Source organism: Canis lupus, chromosome 18 (genome assembly GCF_048164855.1).
Source record: "Canis lupus baileyi chromosome 18, mCanLup2.hap1, whole genome shotgun sequence".
Taxonomy (NCBI): Eukaryota; Metazoa; Chordata; class Mammalia; order Carnivora; family Canidae; genus Canis; species Canis lupus.
The window spans coordinates 27,941,874-27,967,398 of NC_132855.1; the positions used below are offsets into that span (position 1 = coordinate 27,941,874).

Consider the following 25,525-nt stretch of genomic DNA (forward strand, 5'->3'; position numbering starts at 1 on the left):
ATCTTTTATCACCTGCAAAAATTAATTAAGTGCAGATGTAGCAGGTTCGCTTTGGATGCCAGGGTTCATTTCCTGTCTATGCTTTGTCAGACAACCTATTACACCTCCTCGTGAACTAGAGGCAAACCGAAAACGGGGCTCATAAATCACCAGTCAGCTCTCTTTCGCCCTTTCCTGGGTTGGCCTTTTTGTATGGGGCAGATCTCCAGCTCATTATTCATGAATATACTATAGACAACATGCCAAGTGTCATCTGCATTTAAACAAACCATTTGTTAAGCAAATTATAACTCTATTGTGTAAGAATGCATCATGTTAAAATGCAAGACTAATGTAATGCCTCTGACTTTTAATCACTCAAGGTTCCTGCCGGGAGTCATCCCAAACTGGCATACATGATCAGAGATCTTTTCAGAAAGAATGACATGCTGACTTGTTTTAATAATACCACTGTTGCACAACAAGCAACATGATTGCTAACCAGGGGAAGTGGCCAATTGGTTACCAAAGCAACAGCATTCTTTCCAGCACATCTGACTATTTAAAGTCTATATTCTGCAGGGAAAAGTAAATTCAGGTTCTGTTGGGTTATTTTAACTGTGGAAGTATCAATTCATTTAAGGATCATAAAAGTTGCCCTGATCTGCGCCTTCTTCTCATTAAATTGCAGTTAACACCATGAAAGTGAAACGTGAATGTTTATGGTTTCAGAACTGCAATCCTGAATTTAATGAGTTTCCACATTCAAAGGAAACGCACCCTTCAGTTGTTTGCAAGTGCTAAAAGCAAGACAACCTAACACAGAAATACAAATTCACTCCCTTTTATCTAGAGTCACTGAAAATGCAGCTCTGGCCAGGAATACATACCAGATCTACAATCAATATCTTGCTTATATTTAGTTGGTCTCTCAAGTATTTGGCGGTAATTGCAACTGAATTAAAAAAGCAGAACCCCCTGCGGAATAGAGAAGAACAGAGAAATAAGAAAGCAAATCAGCCAGGAAAACCATTATAAATAATGTTCAGAGCATTTTTTAAAATGCTATATGATCTCTGAAGCCATAAATCTGCTTCTGGGAGTACCTTGCAAGATTTTTCAGTCCATCTGCTAACAATTAGAGGCTTCAGAGACATGCACGGGGCAGGTGACCGCCAGGAACCGTGGCGCTTGGAGATGGGCAACAGTCCCTGGTACTTACATGGCTGTGGATTCTTCAGCATGATGGCCTGGGGGCCTTACAACAGCAAACCCATTCTGTAAAAACAAGACAGGTTTTCAATGATCAGATATGGTAAGATTGCTTGGATCTCCATGTACTACAGAGCATCAGACATACACGAAAAGATTCAAGTCTATAAGAGGTTTCAGGGCTTGTTTTCTTGATCCCATTGCCATTTCAGAGAATGAAGAGAAACAATATATATATGATCACATATTATCAGATCATGTCTCAAAAAGAAGGCTTCTACAGAGCCAGGGGAAGAATAGGGATTTGGGAGTTGTACCTAGCTGGCAAATATGCATATTAGCTATTATACTAGCATAATTCATTTTCAAGAACAACTTCTTATTTTATGAAAATAACATCCTACAAAGGAAGAAGAAGAAATTCATTCTTGGTGCAAGTTTGGGTCAAAATTTGGAAAGACCAGGGAAGACCCCAAGTGAAAATTCTTTAGCTGGATTCTTTTAATGGTTATTTCCACTCCATTGTCAGCAAAATGATAAATTTATACTCACACACTCATATACACACAAAAGAGACCCCAGAAAGGTGAAAAAGAGAACAATGGAAAGCCCATATTTCTTCCAGTCTATAAATTTAGCTTGGATGACTGCCAAGACTTGCAACTTTATTGGATTCCCTAAGTCAATTTCTAGCCCACGTTCTGGAATTTTATAAAGAATTCCAGGGCTGAGTAGCAATCAGATCTATCCATGATCAAGGAATGCCTTAACCTCCAGATTAGTTGGAATGCATCACGGAAAGCTGAAGTAACTCCAGCATGAAGGCAAGGAACTATAAATCCTTACAAAGCCAGCATGCTCAGGAAAGTTGGGTTGCTTGACATGAAAAAAAATCATTCATCAGAGGGTTCACACCACCTTTCACTTAACTATGATTCAAGTAACATACTCAAAAGATATTTATTTAATATAGAAACCTAAAACTTTTGAAATAATTTTAATACACTCCAGGGATATTTTTCCAAGTCTTATTACAAGCATAAAGATAATATCATGAAGAATAATCTATTCCCTAGGACTTTAAATATACACAGATTTTTTTAGAATGTTATGGTAACCAATATACAATGATTAATTTGGTATACATTTTGATGAGCATATACATAATGATAATCTCAGAAGCAAATTACAAGTCAAATAACACAATATTAATTGTAAATGTAGAAATGGTGATAAACATATTTCCTATTACAGTTCTTAAATACATACTATTTTTGTCAATAAAAGGTTAATATCAGAGAAACTATTAAAGAACCACACAAGACCAAAGAGATTGAAATTTTAAGATTTTACACTGAGACTTTGGTGTACTATAGGAATTCTGAGGATTGATTATTAAGTAAAACTTATGATAGGTGCAATATATCCTACTGGGAAAACAACAGGGTGAAAATAACTATATATATAATTAACAATATAATTAGCATGTAATGAATTTCTGTAATAGGATTCACAGTAGAATTCACAATTGGTCTTTCACAATTCAGTTAAAACTATTTTTGTAAACTACTATGTTTTACAAGTAAAGGGCATGGATAGACAATACAAAGAAGAAAAAATTCCAGTGATCAGTAACTATAAGAAAAAGTATTTGACTAAATTCGTAATCAAACAAAAGCACATGAAAATCCTAATGGAAACATTTTTCCACCCAGGATATTGGAACTTTTTCAATACTCTATGCTAACAAAGGAATGCTACTTTGTACACTCACGAACACTGCTTAGAAGAAGATAATTTATCATAACCTTCCTGGAAAGTAATCCATCTCTATATATTTAGAGCCTTTAAAAACATTTACCCTTTGAATTACCAATATACTTAAAGGATTTTTGCCCTAAAGGTGTTACTAACTTTGTAGATAACCATTTATATAAAAGATGTTTTATTTACAATATGAAAAATCAGAATTATGTAAGTTAGCTAATATTAGGAGAATGTTTAAGTGAATTACGTTATAACTATACCATGGAATATTAGACAGCCATTAAAATTTTGTTATTACAAATACTGAGTGGAACAGAAAGATATCAACTTTGGAAATACTAGTGTTAAAAATAATAGACGCAGTAGGATATATCTGAGTGATAGTATTATATGGGTTATTTTAAATTTATAATTTCATATCTTTTGCAAATGTTTTTACAATAAATATTAATTATTTCATAATAAAAAAATATAAAACAAAGAGAAATTCAAGAGAGAGATTCGAAATGGTCTTATAGGAAGAGCTGTGGTGGTCACAAAGGTAGAAAAATGTTTTAAAGGGTTTTCTGGGGGATCCCTGGGTGGCACAGCGGTTTGGCGCCTGCCTTTGGCCCAGGGCGCGATCCTGGAGACCCGGGATCGAATCCCACGTCGGGCTCCCGGTGCATGGAGCCTGCTTCTCCCTCTGCCTGTGTCTCTGCCTCTCTCTCTCTCTCTGTGACTATCATGAATAAATAAATAAATAAATCTTAAAGGGTTTTCTGGACAGGAGGGAAAAATATGAACAATGATGAGAAGAAGGGATTTGGGGAAGTACTATTTATGAATACTACATTGCATACTAACTGGGATTTAAATAAAAACTTAAAAAATAAAGTATTATATACAAAAAAAGTCAATCTGAATAGCAATGTTAAGGAACAACATGGAAATAAAGTCACATAAAAAATTAGCTAGATTATAGAGGAGAAAAAGCCAAATAGAAATTAGTTTCTATTTCCCTCCTCTCTTACAGACATATTCCTTGAGAAAGGGTCTGCTTTTCACTTTATAATCTTCCAAAGTAACTTCCACCATTCTGCTAAACTGTTTCTGAAACTGCTTGATTTGGGGTTGAACATTTTCTTCTTGCAATTACAAATCTTTGCTCAGTCATTATGATTCACCCAAAGCTTCCACTTTGCTCTCATTAATGGCAAATACCCCCACATTTTCCATGTCTTTTCTGAGAGCCCTCCTTTCCTTAGCTGAAGCTAGCAGGACCGCTTCTTCCACAATCTGCTCAAGCAGTAGCTGCTTCCTCTCTCATACTACACAAGCCTGCATTCAGGAGAAGACCGAACTGGTGTTCTCCTAGTGTCTCACTGCTGCTTTTGAAAGCCCAATGCTCCCACTCCCCACAATACTTTCTTCTAAAAAAGGACTAGATCACACACAGAGAAAAGATAAACACAGTAAGATGACTGAGACTGAGCCCTGGAGCGGTCTGGCTCCTTTTGCCTCCTGTTACACTAGAGAAAGTGTTAGTCCTCCTCAGATCTATTTTACCACCTGCAGTTATGATCCCCCCTTCTCCTACTTTTCCATGATCATTTACGTTTTTCCCACTAACATTAAATTCATATTAAAGTTCCAAATTATATATATTTCATTGAGATGTAAATAAGTTCAAGTTTCTACCATATTGAAAATTAAAACGTTATATATAACAACCCAAATAATACAAATACATATATATATATCCAATGTACTATGTACCTTCATCATTAATCCTACTGATCCCTCCAACTGCTACACTTTTCTTCCCTTTTAGCAAGCAAAATTCTTGAAAGGTGGTTTACCTTGCTGTCTTCTTTTTCCTTTTCCTCACCCCTGCTTCAATTACCTATCTCTAATTTAACTTCACTTCCTTAGTCTATTAAAGAAGTTTTTACTAAAGTCACCAATGGCCTCCATGTCACTAAATCCAAAGACCTTTTTATGCTCTTAGCCTTCAGGGCCCCTGGTCAGCTTTAAACACTATTGGCTACATCTTCCTTTTAAAAACACTCTCTTCTCTTGGCTTCTGTGATTTAATTCTTCCCAGGTTTATTTATCTCTCTTTCCATTTCCTAATCAGTCTTCCTTGAATGCTCATACTCCTCAGCTTGCTCATTAAATAGAAAATCACTCAAGGCCCAGTCTTAGACTTCTCATTTCATACTTACTTCTGAGCCTGTGCCATCACTCTTCTGAATTCAATTACCACCCATCATCAGATACTTCACAGATTTCTATTTCCCAGATAAGCCCTCCATTGAGCATCAGCCCACCTACTCAATATCTTCACTTAAATATTCACTTGAAAGTTCACTTCAAATTCAATATATCCAAGGTCAAACTCCTAATCTCTCACAGCCTTCTCTAACTTACTAATGAAACCATGTTTTATCCAGTCACTCAAGTCAGAGACCAATGAGTTATCCTTAATGGCTCCCTCTCCCCAGCCTTCCTCCATTTCATTTTAATTCATGACCAATTCCTATTGATTTTGCTTTTAAATATCACTCAAATCTATGTACTTAAATCTATATCCACTCTTGAACATTTTGCTTTTTGAATTTCTTTCTCTCCATCACTCTTCCAAAAATTATTATTAGTGATTTCAATATCTATACATACAGATACTCACTTCAATATCTTTATTTCTCAGTTCTCTGGCTCCTCATCTTCAATGACTGTCTTCCATTTACAGTCATACTTCTAGACCCTGCCATTACTGGTGAGACATCTCCATAATCTTAATGTCAAACATCCTACTCTCCTATGTTCTATTTTCCAATTTATGCCTCAACTGCACCAAGACTTCCAATCCATTGACCTTATTTAACTTTTGCTATCCATCATTCACCCCTATCACCATGTTCGCTTTCCTCCTTATTTGATTAGACTTTATGGTCCTTCATTGTATTCACTTCTTTGCATATACTTTCAGATATCTTGTCCCTCTTCCCCTCCAATATACTTCCCTGGTGTATTCATCTGCTCAAGTTACCATAACAAAATACCACAGGCTGGATAGACTTAAACAAGAGAAATTTATTTCTCTAGTTCTGGAGGCTGGAAGTTGAGATTAAGGTCTGGTAGGGTTGAGTTTGCGTTGATAGCATTCTCAGTTTGCAGATGTCTGCTTTTTCCCTAGGGTCCTTATGTGGCCTTTATTCTGAGTGTACACACACAAGGGCATAGAGAGAGAATTCTAGTATCTCTTCCACCTCTACAAGAGCACTAGCCCTATCAGATTAGGGTCCCATCCCTATGATTTTCCCTCATAGATAAAGGTCTTGGAATACAGCCATATTAGGAGTTTGGGTTCCACATTACAAGTTTTGGGAGCACATCCAGTCCATAAATACTTCTAGTCACTTTGTCCCTTTATTCTTTCAACACACTCCCCTGAAAAAAATACAAAATTAATTAAATATAACTTATATCTGCTCTGTTCTTACAACCAAGCCTATGTAAAAGCCACATAACTTATCTTCCTTCAAAGTCATGATTACAAACCTCAGGCTCTCCATGATGCCCAGCAATCATACTACATTTCTTAGCCAATTAACTCTATTTCAGCAGAGTATTTCTACCTTCTTCTATTTCTTCAAATCTCCATTAACCCCTGCTCATTCTTTTTCTTTAAGATATTTATTTATTTATTTATTTATTTATTTATTTATTTATTTATTTATGAGAGACACAGAGAGAGAGAGAGAGAGGCAGAGACACAGGCAGAGGGAGAAGCAGGCTCCATGCAGGGAGCCCAATGTGGGACTTGATTGTAGGACTCCGTGATCACGCCCTGAGCCAAAAGCAGACACTCAACCACTGAGCCACCCAGGCATCCCACCCCTGCTCATTCTTTACAATTTGCTGATGACCTAGCTTATTTCACTTAAAAAAATAGAAGCAATTGGAATAAAATTGCCTCTTCCTTCCATAATCAAATCTAACCATCTATCCCCAGCAATCCCTGATCCTAAGAACAATTAATTCCCCTGTGCACTTAATCCCACCACCTCTTACTTATTTGAAAACTCCTTACCTACACTTTTCCCTTTCCCTCTGGTATCATCAATTGTTTCTTATATTGGATTGTTGTCTTGAGGGTAAAAAAAATATATTTAAGTTTCCCCTCTTAATAAAAACAAAATAAACAAGGCAAAATGACAATAATAGCATTATACTATAATACTATCACATAAGTGTAATACGTAAAAATAATATAATGCAAATATAAATATGATAAATAATAAAATCTAATATTTTATTACTGATTTAATCCTAAAAACATCTGAGGGCTGATAACATTATTACCCTCACTTCATGAATGAGGAAATCAAGGCATAGGAAGAATAAAGAACTTGCTTAAGTTCCATACCTAGCAAGTGACAGGGCTGAGATTCTATCCCAGATGGTCTGGCACCTGAATACAAGCATTTAAGACTAGTCACACTGTACAACTTGGCCTTTCCTCCTTCCAGCTTCATCTTACACCACCATCCACTTTCATTTCTCCACTTCTCTCCATTTCTCTGGCTATAGTGTCCTTGTGGTTCCTCCAGCATGCTTGTTTCCTCCAGCCACAGGTCTCTGTACAAGCTCCTACTTCAGAATGGGATGTCTTCCATTTATATACCCTCTCCCTTTACCTGGATGACATTTCCTTATCTGCACATTTCAGCACCAAAATCACCTGCAGGGAAACCATCCCTGGGCCTCCGAAGGTCAGCATCAAGATCCTGTGTGATATGCACTTAGAGATTTGCCAACCCTTGCTTCTGAGAACTTGTTTCAGTTTATAATAACATACTTCTTAGTGTGATTGCCTTTATTATTTTTTATTATTGTGACTTATATAACTAATGTCATATCTATACTTCCCATAGTGGGATCACCCTGTTATGACTTTGCTCACCATTTTATCATCTAGACTTACATAGTGCCTGGTACATAGCCAGTGGTCAGTAAAGAATGATACAATGAATTTGTGAACTACTCTGGCTCTTATCCCTCTAGCAATTCCTTAGATTTGCTCTTGGCTGTTAAGTTCTTCATTATCTCCAAGGTCCCAACTTCTGTACCCTAGCTTTTTGTGGGAGGTTGACTATCAGACTTGGGAACATCTTCTTTCTTAGAAACACATAAAATATTAGAAACATATAAACAAATTACAATTAATGGAGCTTTTGATTTCAAGAACTATTGTGGAAAAGTGTCTTAAAATAAAATTATTATTCTTACAGAAATATCTGACTTTTACACTGAATTCTAAGCTTCTTAACATGGAATTTGTTTTCTATTTTACTGTACCCTTTAGTGTCTGGAATAAAGGTTTATTGTATGGGATACCACTTGAACCAAGGTTTTCCTTGGCTCAAGAATATATATGTCTTCAATGACTATTTTTCAATGAGCCTTTTTAATTGTTAATTTACTATATATTCAAAAAACCTCAATAATCTACTAGCCTCTATAACTATAAGAAAACCTGTATACAATAAAGGATTCAGAGACTCACTCTATTATTTTTTCATCTATGCCAACAATAATCATTTTCATTTCATGAAAAATCTTGTTTTCTCAAACCTTGAAGTTTGTATGTTTTCATTTAATCTTTTAATTTTTGAGCACTTCAGAATGTAGTAGTAAAACCTACCCATCCATATAATTTTGAATTGCTTTCTACTTTACTTCCTGAAAAAATTCCTTGCTTTATATTTTATTCAAAGTTATGAAGACTAAGTAATTAATCTAAGCAAATGAATGCTAAGGTACTCTTCTGTGACTTTATATTAATTTAACAGGGATGTAATTTTACCTTAATAATCTGATTTTTAAAATCTCTTTTCAAGTTTTAAATTCTCTTCAGTCATGAACATTACTAATCATAGAGTTTTGGCAGTATTCTAGCACCACTAACTGTAACTATGTTTCCAGAGTGTGTTCACATCCATATTTTTGTTGTGGTTGTTGTCATCTAGATAAGTATAATAGATGCTTCTCCTTGGTTAAAAAGGAGAAGGAGGAGGATGTGTTCTCTGATGTCTTCATATGGGGAAATGCAGGAGACTATTTGCTTCTCCTATATAGCTAGCCATGGAAAAGGAAACTAGAACAATATCTATAGGTAAAAAAGGATTTGAATGAGAAGGAAAGGAATCAATCATTTTAGACTACTTTTGTACTGATGGAATTTTCATTTTCTGGTCAAACTTTTCAAAATGTCTAACTTTATGTATTCTTTATATGCATAGTAAAACCTTCCCCGGGTGAGTAAAGGATAAGGAGTAAGCAAATCACTTGAACCATTTTAAAGGATTTTTTTTTTTACCTCCCCTAACCATAGTTCAAATTCCTCTACACAAGCTCAGTTTGCTATGGCATACTGAAAATGGAACTGCCATGGAACTGAAAATTTGGAGTGTAAAACAATCTGATCATTTTATTTGTTACATTTATTAAAATGGTCTCGTGGACAGAAAAAATATATATTTTCATTTCACTAACATCCCCAAGCAGGTATTCAGTGGGTAGTAAGAACCATTACTAATTCCAACCGAGATACAGTAATTTAGGTTTCAGAAATCATGGAAAATAAAGACCTAATCACCACTGATGAGAGTTATGTAGAAAGACAAGAACACATTGTATAACAGAATCTGCCAATACATACAGAATCCAAAAGAGAAAAGTCACTATTATTTATACACTTTCAAAAATATTAAACAATTATCTGGACTTCCAACTACATGTAATAGCCAGTAGTCCTGTTTGCAACTTAATAATTTTTATTTGTCCTTTATAAAAATATAACTGCAGTACATAGTATAGAAATTCTTTGTGATATTAATAAACTGATGAGATTGTATTTCTTTGTTAAAAGCAGTTAATCAAATATTAGATTTTAATTTAATATTTTAAATGTAACTCTATTTTGGGACACTATAAGAGAAATATCAAAGAAATCTGTCCTGCTTAGAAAAATGTTTTATGTATAATTGCCTACTATCCAAAAACTAATTGAGCATGTCAAACCAGCTGATTGAATTCTGTTTTTAAAATTTCCCTTGTAGTGCACTGCTAATTTAGAATTCAGTAATTACCTCCCATTGTCTAAATATTACCACTAAAGTATTCCTAAATGTATTTAAGTATCAGTCCTCAGTGAAATACTAGGTATCAAAACCAAGCACAGCATGGAAAACTCTACAGCATGTATTTCCATGTAAAGATGTGATGGTTGAATTATTGCTTCCAATACATTTACTGAATTGGAAATTTATATGCAGTGGTTTATGTGCTTGAACTATTTCACTAGAAGCCAAAATTCCAGCTACCCCGGAATTATACTGATACATTATCAATTTTGAAAATGACTTTAAGAAAAATTCCTTTATATATATATATATAAAATATATATATATATATAAATTATAACATATATATTAAAATAGTTGGAAATCTTTTAATCTACTTTGATATTCAATAATACCTGTAATTATCAAATATATTGGTGAATAAGCTATTTGGCACTAGTAAAAAGAAGTGCTGAACGCACCCAGAACCTGAAATTTACATGTCTTTGCTAGGCTAGCACACCTTAATCTCCCAAAAAATCTATATGCTCATAAGTTCCTTTTTTAAAATCCCAAGAAATGTGATTGCCAAGTGTACAAGTCTTGCATATGATGATAGATCAAGAGTAATAGAAATAAAGCACAAATTAGCTGGTTTGACACACTTTAAAATTATTTATAGTAACAGATTTTGATTTCTTTATATTATGTTGCACAGGGGAAAGAGGTTAGAAACATGGTAAAGATATAGTGCTTTTGGAAGAATTAATTGGATAGATTTTAATGTTTTCCTATTATAGTAAAATTTTGTTTTTTAAAAATCATTGCTTGAAGTGATTATGTTGTCTGTTGGATCCTGTTTTGGATGTTTTAGTTGTTGCATGGGTCGGTTTATTTTCTTCTTTCTTTCTTTTTCTTTCTTTCTTTCTTCTTTCTTTCTTTCTTTCTTTCTTTCTTTCTTTCTTTCTTTCTTCTTTCTTTCTTCTTTCTGATTTCTCCTTTGCTTTTTTTTGGGTGGAATGGGGTATTAATATTTGTTATAACAGGATTTAAAATATAAATATTACTACTCATCTTGTTACATTAAGCACTTTAATTATAAGTGTTCCCTTCCCTCTGATTTAGGTAAAGTGGAATAAGGCAAATATGTCCATCAACATTCTCTAACACCTTGTGAAATATCTATGATGATTCATATGAACTTGTGGATTATCCCCCGCCAATCCTAAATAGTGCTAATTACAATCAACATAGAGATATGAGAGCTCATTCTTTCAGCTAAAGAAGCCGAAAATTGTTTAATGGAAATTGTTCACATTATCTTTGTTGATACCATTGAAAGTTAAAATTTGGTGTGGAAGATCATACATGAAGTTTGAATGAATACTCCTTCCCTTCCTACCACTCACTCTGTGGTAATGGATTTAGACAATCAGAAACCAACTCAGAAACAGAGAGAGGAAAAACAGATAGTCACTTGTCCTGCCTTGCTTCCCCTACTTCTGTTTATCTTGTAGGAGCTTGTGCAACAAAAGAATCAGATTCCGCTTTTCAGCAAGGACTCGGGGAATAGGAGTGTTAAGAAGATGTTAAATCCTAAAGGAGCTGGAGAAAGAACAGCAAATAAAGCTTAAATTCAACAGAAGAAAAGAAATAATAAAGATTAGAGCAGAAATTAGTGAAATAGAAACCAAAAGAACAGAACAGATCAACAAAACTAAGAGCTGGTTCTTTGAAAGAATTTACAAGATTGATAAGCCCCTGGCCAGACTTATCAAAAAGAAAAGAGAAAGGACCCAAATAAATAAAATCATGAATGAAAGAGGAAACAGATCACAACCAACACTGAAGAAATAGAAACAATTTTAAGAACATATTATGAGCAATTATAGGCCAACAAATTCAGTAATCTGGAAGAAATGGATGCATTCCTAGAGACATATAAACTATCAAAACTGGAACAGGGAGAAATAGAAAATCTGAACAGACCCATAACCAGCAAAGAAATTGAAGAAGTCATCAAAAAACTCCCAACAGGCAAGAGTGCAGGATAGGAAGCCTTCCCAGGAGAATTCTACCAAACATTTAAAGAAGAATCCATACCTATTCTTCTGAAGCTGTTTCTATGAAACTCTTTCTATGAGGCCAGCATTACCTTGATACCCAAACCAAAGACTCCACAAAAAAAAAGAAGAATTACAGACCAATATCTTTGATGAACATGGATGCCAAAATTCTCACCAAAATGCTAGCCAATAGGATCCAATAGTACATTAAAAGGACTATTCACCACGACCAAGTGGGATTTATTCCTGGGCTACAAGGGTGGTTCAACATTTGCAAATCGATCAATGTGATACAGTACATAAATAAAAGACAGGACAAGAACCATATGATTCTCTCAATAGATGCAGAAAAAGCATTTGACAAAGCACAGCACACTTTCTTGATTAAAACTTTTCACAGTGTAGGGATAGAGGGAACATATCTTGATATCATAAAAGCCATATACAAAAATCCCACAGCAAATATCATTCTCAATGGGGAAAAACTGAGAACTTTTCCTCTAAGGTCAGGAACACAGCAGGGATGCCCACTATCACCGCTGCTGTTCAACATAGTACTAGAAGTCCTCGTCTCAGCAATCAGAAAACAAAAAGAAATAAAAGGTATCTGAGTTGGCAAAGAAGAAGTCAAAAACTCTCACTCTTTGCAGATGACATGATCCTTTAAATGAAAAACCCAAAGACTTGACCCCAAAATTACTAGAACTCATAGAGGATTTCAGCAAAATGGCAGGATACAAAATCAATGCACAGAAATCAGTTGCATTTCTATACACTGAGACAGAGGAAAGAGAAATCAAGTAGTCAATCTCATTTACAATTGCACCCCAAACCAGAAGATACTTAGGAATAAATCTAACCAAAAAAAGATCTGTACTCAGAACACTATAGAACACTCATGAAAGAAATTGAGGAAGACACAAAGAAATGGAAAAACATCCTGCTCATGGTTTGGAAGAACAAATATTGTTAAAATGTCATGTCACCTAGAGTAATCTATATATTCAATGCAATCTTTATCAAAATACCATCAACTTATTTCAGAGTTGGACAAATAATCCTAAAATTTGTATAGAATCAGAAAAGACCCCAAATAGCCAAAAGACTGTTGAAAAAGAAAACCCAAACTGGTGGCGCCACAATTCTGGATTTCAATCTCTATTACAAAGCCATAATCATCAAGACAGTATGGCACTGGCACAGAAACAGACATATAGAGCAGTGGAACAGAATAGGGAACCCAGAAATGGACCCTCAATTCCATGGGCAACTAATCTTCAATAAAGCAGGAAAGGATAGCCAATGGAAAAAAAGACAGTCTCTTCAAGAAATGGTGTTGGGAAAACTGAGCAGCCACATTTAGAAGAATGAAACTGGACCATTTCCTCATACCATACACAAAGATAAACTCAAAATGGATGAAATACCTAATGTGAGAGAGGAATCCATCAAAATCCTAGAGGAGAACACAGGCAGCAACATCTTTAACCTTGGCTGCAGAAACTTCTTGCTAGACGTGTCTCCAAAGGCAAGGGAAACAAAGGCAAAAATGAACTATTGAGACTTCATCAAAATAAAAACCTTTTGCACAGCAGAGGAAATAGTCAACAAAACCAAAGGCAATCTACAGAATGGGAGAATATATTTACAAACGACACAGCAGATAAAGGACTAGTATCCAAAATCTATAAAGAACTTATCAAACTCAACACTCAAAGGACAAATAATTCAATCAAGAAATGGGCAGAAGACATGAACAGACATTTCTCCAAAGAAAACATAGAGATGGTGAAAAGACACATGAAAAAATGCTTCACATCACTTGACATCAGGGAAATACAAATCAAAGCCACAATGAGATACCACCTCATACCATTCATAATGGCTAAAATGAACAAGTCAGGAAACGACAGATTTTGGCAAGGATGCAGAGAAAGGAGAACCCTCTTGCACTGTTGGTGGGAATGCAACTGGTGCACCACTCTGGGAAACAGTATGGAGGTTCCTCAAAAAGTTGAAAATAGAGCTACCTTACCACCCACCAATTGCACTACTGGATATTTACCCCCAAAGATACAAATATAGTAATCCAAAGGGGCACCTGCACCCCATTGTTTATAGCAGCAATGCTCACAAAAGCCAAACTATGGAAAGAGCCCAAATGTCCACTAATGGATGAATGGATAAAGAAGATGTGTTATATATGTGTGTGTGTGTATATATATATATATATACACACACACACAATGGACTACTCAGCCATCAAAGAAAAAGGAATCTTTCCATTTGCAACGACGTGGATGGAACTAGAGGATATTATGTAAATGAAATAAGTCAATAAGAGAAAGACAATTATCATATGATCTCACTCATCTGTGGAATTTAAGAAATATAACAGAGGATCATAGAGTAAGAGAGGAAAAAATAAAATAAGACAAAATCAGAGTGGGAGACAAACCATAAGAGATTCTTAAACACAGGAAACTAACTGAGGCTTGCTGGAAGGAAGGGGTTTTGGAGGATGGCATAATGGAGTGATGAACATTAAGGAGGGCATGTGATGTAATGAGCAATGGGTATTATATAAAACTGACAAATCACTGACTTCTACCTTGGAAACCAATAATACATTATATGTTAATTAATTTAATTTAAATAAAATTTTGTTTAAAGATGTTAAATACCCACAATCTTCAGTTGATCACTATGGATATGATACAGCTTATCATTTGTTCAACATATCTTACACTAGCTCCCACTCAAAGTTCCTAATGAATGGTAATTGCGAACCTTTGTATATTCTGAGGTCTTCCACTTTAGCTACCTAATATTTGTGATAAAAAATAGTTCCACATGATTTTTAGCATGGCAACAATAATGTGAGTAGAAAATTCTCCTCTCCAGCTTTAATTTCTTGGAATAAAATTTTACTTAGAAATAAAAAGAAAGGCATTAAGTCTTTTAAACATTGTAAACGGTTGGATTGCCCTGTCATGTCTGTTTTTATGAGAAAGAGGATCAAACTATGTCATCTTAAAGACCTACTAGTGACAAATGCTAAACTTTATCTACTTGTATTCAATTCTACAAGTCTTTGAGGAGCACTGTATAATATCTTTATTGGTAATTCTATATATAAAACATTAAAATAGGTTTGTGAATCTTTCTGAAGGGAAGGAATTGAACAGAGATGTAAGTGTAAGATACTATATTACAGAATACTTGAAGACTAAGTCAAGAGGTATCTCATAATAATACCTAAACCACTTATAAAATTTGACATTGAAATTAGTAAATCAAGGTCAGTCTTCTGGGTTGCCTTTAACTACCATTCACTGGTATGCATAATATTTTGAAATATGCCAATATAGTCCTCAAAACCAGTTAACTTCAGCCTCAAAAAGGACTTTCTAAAAAGACAGTTTGCTTTAGAATCAATGCTATTAATATACAGCCTCTGAGGAAAGGAAATTTCACAAAGAAAGTTTGTCTCTCACATACTAGAATCTGGGAGGTTAAAGGAGGTAGGGAGATTTGCCAAGAAAACAATAAGGGACATATGGGAATACCATTTTGTTTCTTTGAGTAAGCTCAAGGGAGCCAGGAAAACAGGAGCCCAGCATTAACAGTTTAACTGAATGGTAGACCCCAAAGCATATGCGCAGCTGCCAGCCCTGCTCCCTGAAGAATCCAGAAGGAAGAAGCTTGATGACAGCACTGGAAAACAGTTCTTAGGAAGCCTGGCATCTGTGGCCCATAATGCCTACAGCCTTGAGCCTGGCAAAGATGTAGCTGTAGATAGGAATAAACACAGTCATGAGAAACCAGTCTCCTGGTAGAAAAGAGACAGGGTATTTGATGGTGCTTATATTACACATAATTTAAGTTGAGCCCTGTATGAAAATCATAACAATGGATCCACTATGAAGAAGTTTCTGTTGGGAGGTGGGGGGGATCATCAGGAGAGGCTTGGTAAGGCAATAATAACCCACTAAAAGCTATTTGTTTAGTTTATCAATCAGTGGTTTCAGCTGACACAAGATTCAACAATTTAATTCCCTAAACTTTTTGAGACATGACTGGTTTTTGGACCACAGCAACCAAAAAAATCAGGTATTTTTTATTATGTAAATAGAGCCTCAATATGAAAAACTTCTGAAAAAAAAAGGAATTAGGGCAAAAAAAGTTTTTGGTTTTGTTTTCTTTTTAAAACCCAGGAGAAAAAGAACAAACCATTTTTTTAAGTTGGATGATCATAGCCTTCTGTGAGGATAATAGTATAATAATATGACATTATAATAATGGTGATTACTATAGGATACTATAATAGTAATATAATAGTAGTGACCAAGACCTAAGAAGAGATGACTGGGGGAAAAGACTATACCAACAAATGTCCATGGTCATGATCACTTTTGTCATTTTGCTTACATCTACTAAGGTAGATTTTCATTCAGTCAATGGTAGTTCTAATATTCTTGGCACCTTTTGTTATATACATGTATTTAATTAAATACATGAAATTTCAAAAATTTTAAGAGTAGCAATTTACAGTTTATAACTATTACTTAAATGGGTTTTTAGGTAGATTATTTTTTAATTTGGTCATATTATTCCTACTCTAATTGTAAAATTGCTTCTTTCATTAAATTCTAATTCTCCATGACCATACACTATAACAAGAACAGATATCAGTAATAAAATTTGTCTTTTTGATCAAAGATAGGCAACTGAGTAAAAATTTCAACCAAAGAAACTATATAGCATTATGTACCTAACAGCATCATGTGGAAAAAAACACCTAATCAAATGACCAGACTTCATTTTACAAGTTTGTATGTGTATGTGTGAGTGTATGAAATTTATTGCCATATAAAATAACAAAGGTGTAAAATACTTATGTTCTCTAAGTGTGTATGATATGTGTGATTTGGACACTGGTAACAAAAAGCAAAACAATGTCTTTTGCAGAGATTGAAACAAAAAGGAAAGTTAACATCTGCATTATGCATAAACCAGCAGGTATCAAATTTAATACTATCAAAGATAAAAAAACAAACATAAATTAGTTGGGAGACTTTTTTCCATTATAGATTATTTGTGCTATATTTTAAATATTAAAGTCAAAATATCACAGTATAAAATGTTGCAAGTAAATGCAAAATGTGAGCCTAGAATTTATTTCAGAAAGCATTCTTTCCCATCTAAGTTATTTTTAAAATAACTTTAGAACTTTGACTAAAAGTGTAAATAGGTGTCAGGAACTGGGAAAAGCTTAGCAAGGTTTAGAGGGGAGAGAGATGTAGATAGTTAGAGTCTGAGGGCAGATGCAGCAATTTTTAGTCAGTATGAGCTAAACCACATACAAGTAATGAAATCTGGACAGCCCAAAGCCAAGAACCAGATGGAAAGGCTGGAAATAGCCAGATCCAATTACCACGGAGCAGGCAGTTAAAACTACAAACTAGAAATTGAAATATTAGCCATCAGAAAAGCAGATGGGTAAAATAAAAACCTAGAAAGAAGCAGATTGTGCAGCAGGAACACCACAGGCCCTCCAATTGGGCAAAAAGTTTTAGTTTCTGAGTAAACAATCTGAGTAGTCAGTAGGTTTACCTTTTACTTAATCTAAGAGTTTTAAGTATTTGCATGCCATTTTTCAAAGTGTAAATCAGTCCATAAGTTGGCTAATTTAAAAGTCTTCAGAAAAGTACTAACTATGAAAGGCAATGAGAAGGTCAAGAACAAGGCAGTTTCCCATAAAAATAAAAATGTAACTGCCAAGGTTTCTCTCTTTCTTTGATGTTTACATATCCATTCACAGTGGATGTGCTGAGAGTATATTAACAACATATTTGTTATTTCCTTCACTTAAAGTTGAAGAATCAAGTAGAAAAACAAGTTAATGTGCCCCTGTTCTAATTACTGACATATATATCCTTTAGGAGAATGAGAGATAAAATTTGAACCAGGAGAGAACTCCAATGTGTTCTCAAAAATATATTTGTTTTGGAGAGCCACACTTGATTAGAAAGAAAAAGGATGTACACAAGGATGTCTTGCAAAAGTAATAATAAATCACTGAACGAACAAAGAAAAAATCTTTTCCTTTCTTTCTTTTTTCTTTCTTTCTTTCTTTCTTTCTTTCTTTCTTTCTTTCTTTCTTTCTTTCTTTCTTTCTTCTTTTCTTTCTTTCTTTTCATTTCTTTCTTCTTTTTTTCTTTCTTTCTTTCTTTTTAAGGAAGAGCATGAGTGGCAGGAAGAGGAGCAAAGGGAGAAGGAGAGAGAGAATCTTAAGCAGGCTTGACGCCCAGCCCAGAGTCTAATGCAGGGCTCCACCTCAGGACCCTGAGATCATGACCTGAGCCGAAATCAAGAGTCAGGTGCTTAACCAACTGAGCAACTCACGCGTTCCATAAAACATAGCTAAATTTAAATTACTGAAGACACAAAGAAATCACTTTGGACACAAAGAGATTTTAAAAGAATTAAATCCTAGAGAAACAAGCCCCTTCTAGTCTCCACTGATTTTTAACACAATGCCTAGTATATAATCAAATGTCACAAGATATACAAAGAAGCAATATTAAGACTCTTAATCAAGTAAAAAATAAGGTGATCCCACAAGTGATCCAGATATTAAACTTTCCAAATAAAGATTTTAAAATAATTATAAGAGACATGATAAATAATCCACAGGAAAAGATCATGAAGAGAAATATAATAATAAAGAGGATAATAGCAAAAGAGACATGGAAGCTGTAAAAAAAGAACTAAAGGCAATCTTAAAAGTGAATAATATACTGTGTGAAATGAAAAATTATTTTAATGGAATTAATGGCAGCTTAGACACAACAGAAGACAAAAGCAACAAACCTGAAAACAGATCAAGAGAAATTATCCAAATAGGATTACAAAGAAGATAAAAAAGACTAAATAAGATCAACACACTCTCTAAGTCCAGTGAGACAGTATGAAATGATAAAGTAAACATATAATTAGACTCTAAGAATCAGAGGACACAGAGAATATGACACATAATGTATTTTAAGAAATACTACCTTAAAGCTCTCCAAATTTTATCAAAAATAGCAAGCCACTGACACAATAAACTCAATGAACTCAAGCAAGATATAAGCAAAAAACAAAAAGCAAAACAAAACAAAAAACCATACATAATCACAAAACTACTAGAAAAGAGAAAAATTAAAAGTCTTAAAGGCAGAGAGAAAAAAAGATGCACTAAGTCATTAAAAAGAGAAGTTCATTAGAAGAGTGATAACTGATTTCTCATCAATTTTTTTAAAAAAGGAAAAAATAACACTGCAAGGATATCTTTAAAGTGTAAAGTAATAATCAACAAAATTCTATATCAAATGAAAATATCATTCAAAGATTAAAGGAAAAGAAAAACATTTTCTTATAAACAAAAGATGAATTTGTTGCCAGTAGAACTGCAATACAAGGAATGTTGAAGGAAATTCTTCAGACTGAAAGGAAATGATACCAGATGGAAGTCTGCATCTGCCCACATGAATACAGAGCACCAGAAAAATTAAATATGCAGGCAAATATAAAATATATTTTATACATTATCTTTATAGTATGTATGTATACACACATTCATTCTGTCTCTCTGACACATACAAACATATACAAACATACATTTAAAATTTTTTTCAATGAAGCAATAGAAATGGTAATTTGTTATGAAGATCTATAATATTTGTAAAAATAAAACATCTGATAAAATAATATAAAGTGGAGGAGGAGATAAAGAGAATCACACTAAGTCTCAATAAGTGTAAAATGATTCAAGTCACATAAAGCATATTTTTCTGACTCTGGTACAAGTAAATTAGTGATGACAGTGAATCAGTAATCAAAAACCTCCCAACAAACAAAAGTTCAGGACCAGATGCCTCACAGATGAATTTTACCAAACATTTAAATAAGAGTGAATACCTATTCTTCTCAATTCCAAAAAACAGAACAAAAAGAAAGACTTCTGGGATGCCTGAGTGGCTCAGCATTTGAGTGTCTGCCTCTGGCTCAAGGCATGATCCTGGGATCCCGGATTTCAAGTCCCACATCGGGCTCCCTGCATGGAGCCTGCTCCTCCCTCTGCCTATGTCTCTGCCTCTCTGTGTGTGTCTCTCATGAATAAATAAATAAAATCTTAAAAAAGAGAAAAGAAAGAAAGAAAGAAAGAAAGAAAGAAAGAAAGAAAGAAAGAAAGAAAGAAGAAAGAAAGAAAGAAAGAAAGAAAGAAAGAAAGAAAGAAAGAAAGAGAGAGAGAAAGAGAGAGAGAAAAAGAAAGAAAGAAACTTCCAAATTCATTCTATGGGGCCCCCATTACCCAGATACCAAAACCAAAGAAAAAGAGACACTACCAAAAAAGAAAACTATAAGCCAATATCTCTGATGAACATCCTCAACAAAATACAAAGAAACCAATTAAATAATACATTAAAAGAATCATTCACCACAATCAGGTAAGATTTATTCCCAGGATGCAAAAGTGGTTCAATATTTCAAATCAATCAATGTGATACATCAAATTAAAAAGGGAAAGGATAAAAATCTTATGATCATCTCAAGAGATGCAGAAAAAGCATTTGACAAAAACATTTATTCATGATAAGAAACTCTCAAAAGAGTAGTTTGGAGGGAACATACTGCAACATAATAAAGGTCATATATGAAAAACTCAAAGCTAACATCACACTCAATGGTGAAAAACTGAGAGCTTTCCCTCTAAGATTAGGAACAAGATAAGAATGTCCACTCTCACAACTTTTATTCAACAGAATATTGAAATTCTTCACCACAGCAAACATCCAAGAAAAAATAAAATAAAAGGCATCCAAATTGGTAATGAAGAAGTAAAATCTTCACTATTTGTAGATGATATACCATATTAAAAAAAAAACCCTAAAGATTTCACCAAAAATTCATTAGAAATGATAAATGAATTCAGTAAAGCTGCAGGATACAAAATGAATATACAGACATCTGTTGCATTTTTATATACTAACAATGAAGTAGAGAGAATTTTTTTAAAACTCCCATTTATAATTGCACTTAAAAAAATATGCCCAGCAATAAACTTATCCAAGGAGGTAAAAGATCTGTACTCTAAAAACAGTAAAACATTGAGGATGACACAAATGGAAAGATATTCCATAATCTGAAATGCAAGAATTAATATTGTTAAAATGTCTATATTACCCAAAACAATCTACTGGTTCCAATGTAATCCCTATCAAAGTATCAACAGTGTTTTTCACAGAACTAGAACAAGTAATACTAAAATCTATATAGAACCACAAAAGACTTTGAATAGCCAAAGCAAACTTAAGAAAGAACAAACCTGGAGGTGTCACAATCCCAGATTTCAAGATATACTACAAAGCTGTAGTAATCAAAACAGTATGGAACTTGCACAAAAGCAGACACATAGATAAATAAAACAGAAAAGAGACTGCAGAAATAAACCCATGCTTAAAAAAAAAAAAAAAAAGAAATAAACCCATGCTTAAATGGTCAATTAATCTACTGCAAAGGAGGCAGGAATATATAATAAGGAAAGGACAATCCCTTCAATAAGTGGTGCTGGAAAAACTGGACAAGCTACATGCAAAAGGATGAAACCAAATCACTTTCTTACATCATGCACAAAAATAAACTCAAAATGGATTGAAGACCTAAATAAGTTCAGTATAGGGAATATGGTCAATACTACTGTAATAATGTGGTTCAGTGTCAGATGAATATACCCTATCTTAGTGAACACTGAGTAATGTATATAATTATTGAATCAATATGCTGTATATCTGAAACTAATTACAATATTGTAAGCTAGTTGTACTTCAATAAGATAGGAGAAAAATAGATAATTATATGAAAAAATGGACATATTAATTAGCTAGATTTGTAGTAAAAATTTTACTATGTGTATCAAGTCCTCATGTTTCTTCACCTTAAATATATACAATTTCTATTAAAATAATAAGAAAGAAATAGCACTAAGTGTTCAATTAGAAAAAAAAGAGAAAAAATTTGTGAAAATAAGTAAAGGAAATATGATTTAAAAATGGATTTGGGAGCCCTGCCGGGGGTGCTTTCATACACTACCACTAGCCCTAAGAATACCTCACATTCCCAGAGGAAGAAGCTTACTTTACATACCCTAGCAAGAGGAAGGAAGAATTTCTCCTTGCTCCACTACAGCCCAGCCAATGAGAACACAATGAAAAGCCCCTCCCACCTTCCTTCTTTCCTCTATAAAAGCAAGTCCCTCTCCTCTCTTCTCTAGATTTGCTCCTGATTCTCCATAGTTTAAATGTCCCAAATTACAATTCCTCTGCTATTCCTGAATAAACAAATTTTGCTGGTAAAATAACTAGCTCTTTTGTTTTCTTAAGGACAACAGTCTCACGTCTATGACCTCAGCTTCCCCCTTAAAAAACTAAAACAAACAAAAATGCAGAGCAAATGAAGCCCAATGTAGTAGAAAAAAAAGAAAATGATAATGATGAAATCCGTGAAAGAGAAAATAACAACAAAAAGAACATTAATTAATCTAAAGGCTGGTCCTTTGAGAAAATCTATAAAATTGATTAACTTCCAGCTACGCTGATCAGGAAAAAAAAAGAAGACACAAATTATCACTCTCCGGAACAAAAGGTGACAAAATCAAATTCTATAGATAAAACAGTTATTGCTTCAGAGAATAATTTTTCGTTTTCTCTTAAAGCTACACAAATACTAATTACAATCCAGTTATTTCTCTCCTAGACATTTACCCATGAGAAATAAAAACACATACCCAAAAACAGACTTGGAAAAGTACCTTTACGCAACTTTATTCATAGTAGTTCAGACAGAAATGAATTAACAAATCCATTGTTACAAATGAATTGTATTATATTCATAAAATAGAATACTACTCAGCAATAGAAGTTAACAAGCTAAATGATATATGGAATAGCATGGATTTATCTCAAAAACATTATATAAGTGAAATGAGCCACACAGAAAAGTCTACATACAGTATATTGCCTTGTATATAAAGCTCTACAATAGGAAAAATTAGGTAACTGTGAGACTAATCACGCTAGTGTTTGCATATCCTGGAGAGCAACCACCAAGGCCTGAGGAAACTTTCTAATTCAAACATTTTAAAACTTGTGGTGGTAACAAGGTATATATATATCATACCTTTGAAAATCTGTACATTCTATTGAATGTAAATTATATCCTGATTAAAGAATAAATAATATCTATTTTTTTAAATGTCAATGATTGCTAAACAGTTACAATCATGTACGGTGAGAACATTAAAGAAGGAATCTGTTTTGAATTTTCAGTTGCTGTTTGTGGTAAGTAGAAGTACCCCAAAAGATGTTCATGTCCTAATCCCTGGAATCTTTGAATGTTACCTTAAATGACAAAAGACAATGCAGATATGATTATAAATTAAATAACTTGACATGGAAAAGGCACCCAGCCTTATACAGGTGGTCCATTCAAATCATACACATTCTTAAGCCTTTCACATCTGTGGTCAGAGAGAGATGCAATGATAGAAAAATGACAGCTTGAGAAGGATTCTATACCATCTTGCTGGTTCTGCGATGTAAGGGCTATGTGCAAAGAACAGTGAGGCCTGTAGGGGCTAAGGGCAGCTCCCAGTTGACAGCTAGCCCAATAATAGCGTGCTACAACTGCATGGAGATGAATTCTACCAACATCTGATTGAGCAAGGTAACTCTTCAAGTCTCATTGGGCTAAAATCAAGGTGTCAGTAGGGCTGCAGTGTGACCTGTGTACTTCTTCTGATCTTTAGGGCTGAAAATAATGAACTTGTCTTAAGCCACTAAATATGTGTAATCTGTTACAGTAGTAATAGAAACTAACACTCTGGTATATTAAATTATACATTATTTTTGTCCTAGTACTAACCGTTCTACAGTCTTTACCTGATATAGTCCACAGTTTTTCAGCTATAGAAAGAGTTTCAACTTTAGATATTAAAAGGCCAGGTTAGTCTAACTAAACTCTTTGATGTCACATCTAATTTAAACCTTTCCTCTGCCGACTTACTGATCCACAGAATCAGGGACCAGTAGTGGGCAAATGTGATGTGTCTGTGTGTCCTGGAAGAGTAAGCTATACATCTGTAGTTTATTTGTTTTCCTTTCTTGCACCACTACTTTATGCCTAGCTTATGGATCCTCTAGCTCTGGAGAGTGGGAGAATAAAAAGGTTAAGGCTTTGAATTAGCAGGGCAATTTAGAGATCTCTTTTGGTTCTTCAAAAGCCCTCTTTCATGGCAGGAATCCAAATGCTTGTCCTTCTTTCACTGGAAGCATTCACAAGTTCCTCAGTGTTACTGGCAATAACCTCCAGGCTGCAGGGTTCACAAATGGAAGCAAAGCACTTGGTTGGCTGACCTTGGAAGTCTCATTGGCTCCTTCTCATACTCTAGTCTCATTCTACTGGCCAAAGTAGTGAGGGAGGTGGGAGATTTGCCCTGGAAGGTAGACCTTTTTGTTGAACCTTGCAAAATGATTCAAATCTGGCTTTTATCTAAAGTGTCCACTGCCCAACAAAAACCTTTGCCCCGCCAAAAGTGCCAAGTGTCAATGCAGCTCCTCTTCCCTCTTTTTTCCATCCTCCAACATGACAGTTTCAGCCAGCATTTGGCTGCTGAATGCAAATCACTTTGCATTCTCCGAGAGGAATCCAAGAAACTTAGGCATTCCTCTACCTTTACCCAGCTTCCAAATTCCTGATACCTATGTCAGACTCTCTAATGAAGAACTTCTGCGTGCCCCACCCTGGTAGTAGTGTAGAGTGATCCTACAAATTTCTATAATTCAACATGCTTCAAGTGAAGGACTGAAAAGCCACTTTTATTCATAGACATACATGATTTCCTTCTACTCCTTCTCCATCTCCACTTGGCTTATGCTGGGAGAAGCCCAGGAAGGGAACAGAGCAGAACAATCAAAATACTTAGATCTTTTATTTTTAAAAATATTTTATTTATTTATTTAAAGCACAAGGGAGGGGAAGAGCAGAGGGAGAGGGAGAGAGAATCTCAAGTAGACTCTGTGGTGAGCACAGAGCCCGACATGGGGTTCGATTTCACACAAGCATGAGATAGTGACCTGAGCTGAAATCAAGAGTCAGACCTTGACTAACTGAGCCACCAGGTGCCCCACTTAGAGTCCTTTTAAAGACTCTTCCATTAACCACATCTCTGTTACCTAGTTTTTTTGTTATATAAACTAACTGCAGACCTATTTGACTAAATTTTAATAAATTCATTGAAGTGGTGTCTATCATACATAATTAATAACAATTGTCTTCAGCTTGGGA

General features: G+C 34.4%; 1 protein-coding gene across 23 annotated transcripts in view; it reads right to left on the reverse strand.

Moving 5' to 3' along the window:
- HDAC9 (histone deacetylase 9) overlaps positions 1–25,525 on the reverse strand; it is a 911,611-nt gene that overhangs the window by 186,820 nt on the left and 699,266 nt on the right. For all 23 annotated transcript variants that reach the window (XM_072783863.1, XM_072783864.1, XM_072783866.1 and 20 more), the window contains 2 exons: positions 1,202–1,257; positions 870–957 (listed from right to left, as the gene is read on the reverse strand). In XM_072783863.1, coding sequence (XP_072639964.1) covers positions 870–957; positions 1,202–1,257 — 144 coding nt within the window. The remainder of the gene's footprint in view (positions 1–869; positions 958–1,201; positions 1,258–25,525) is intronic.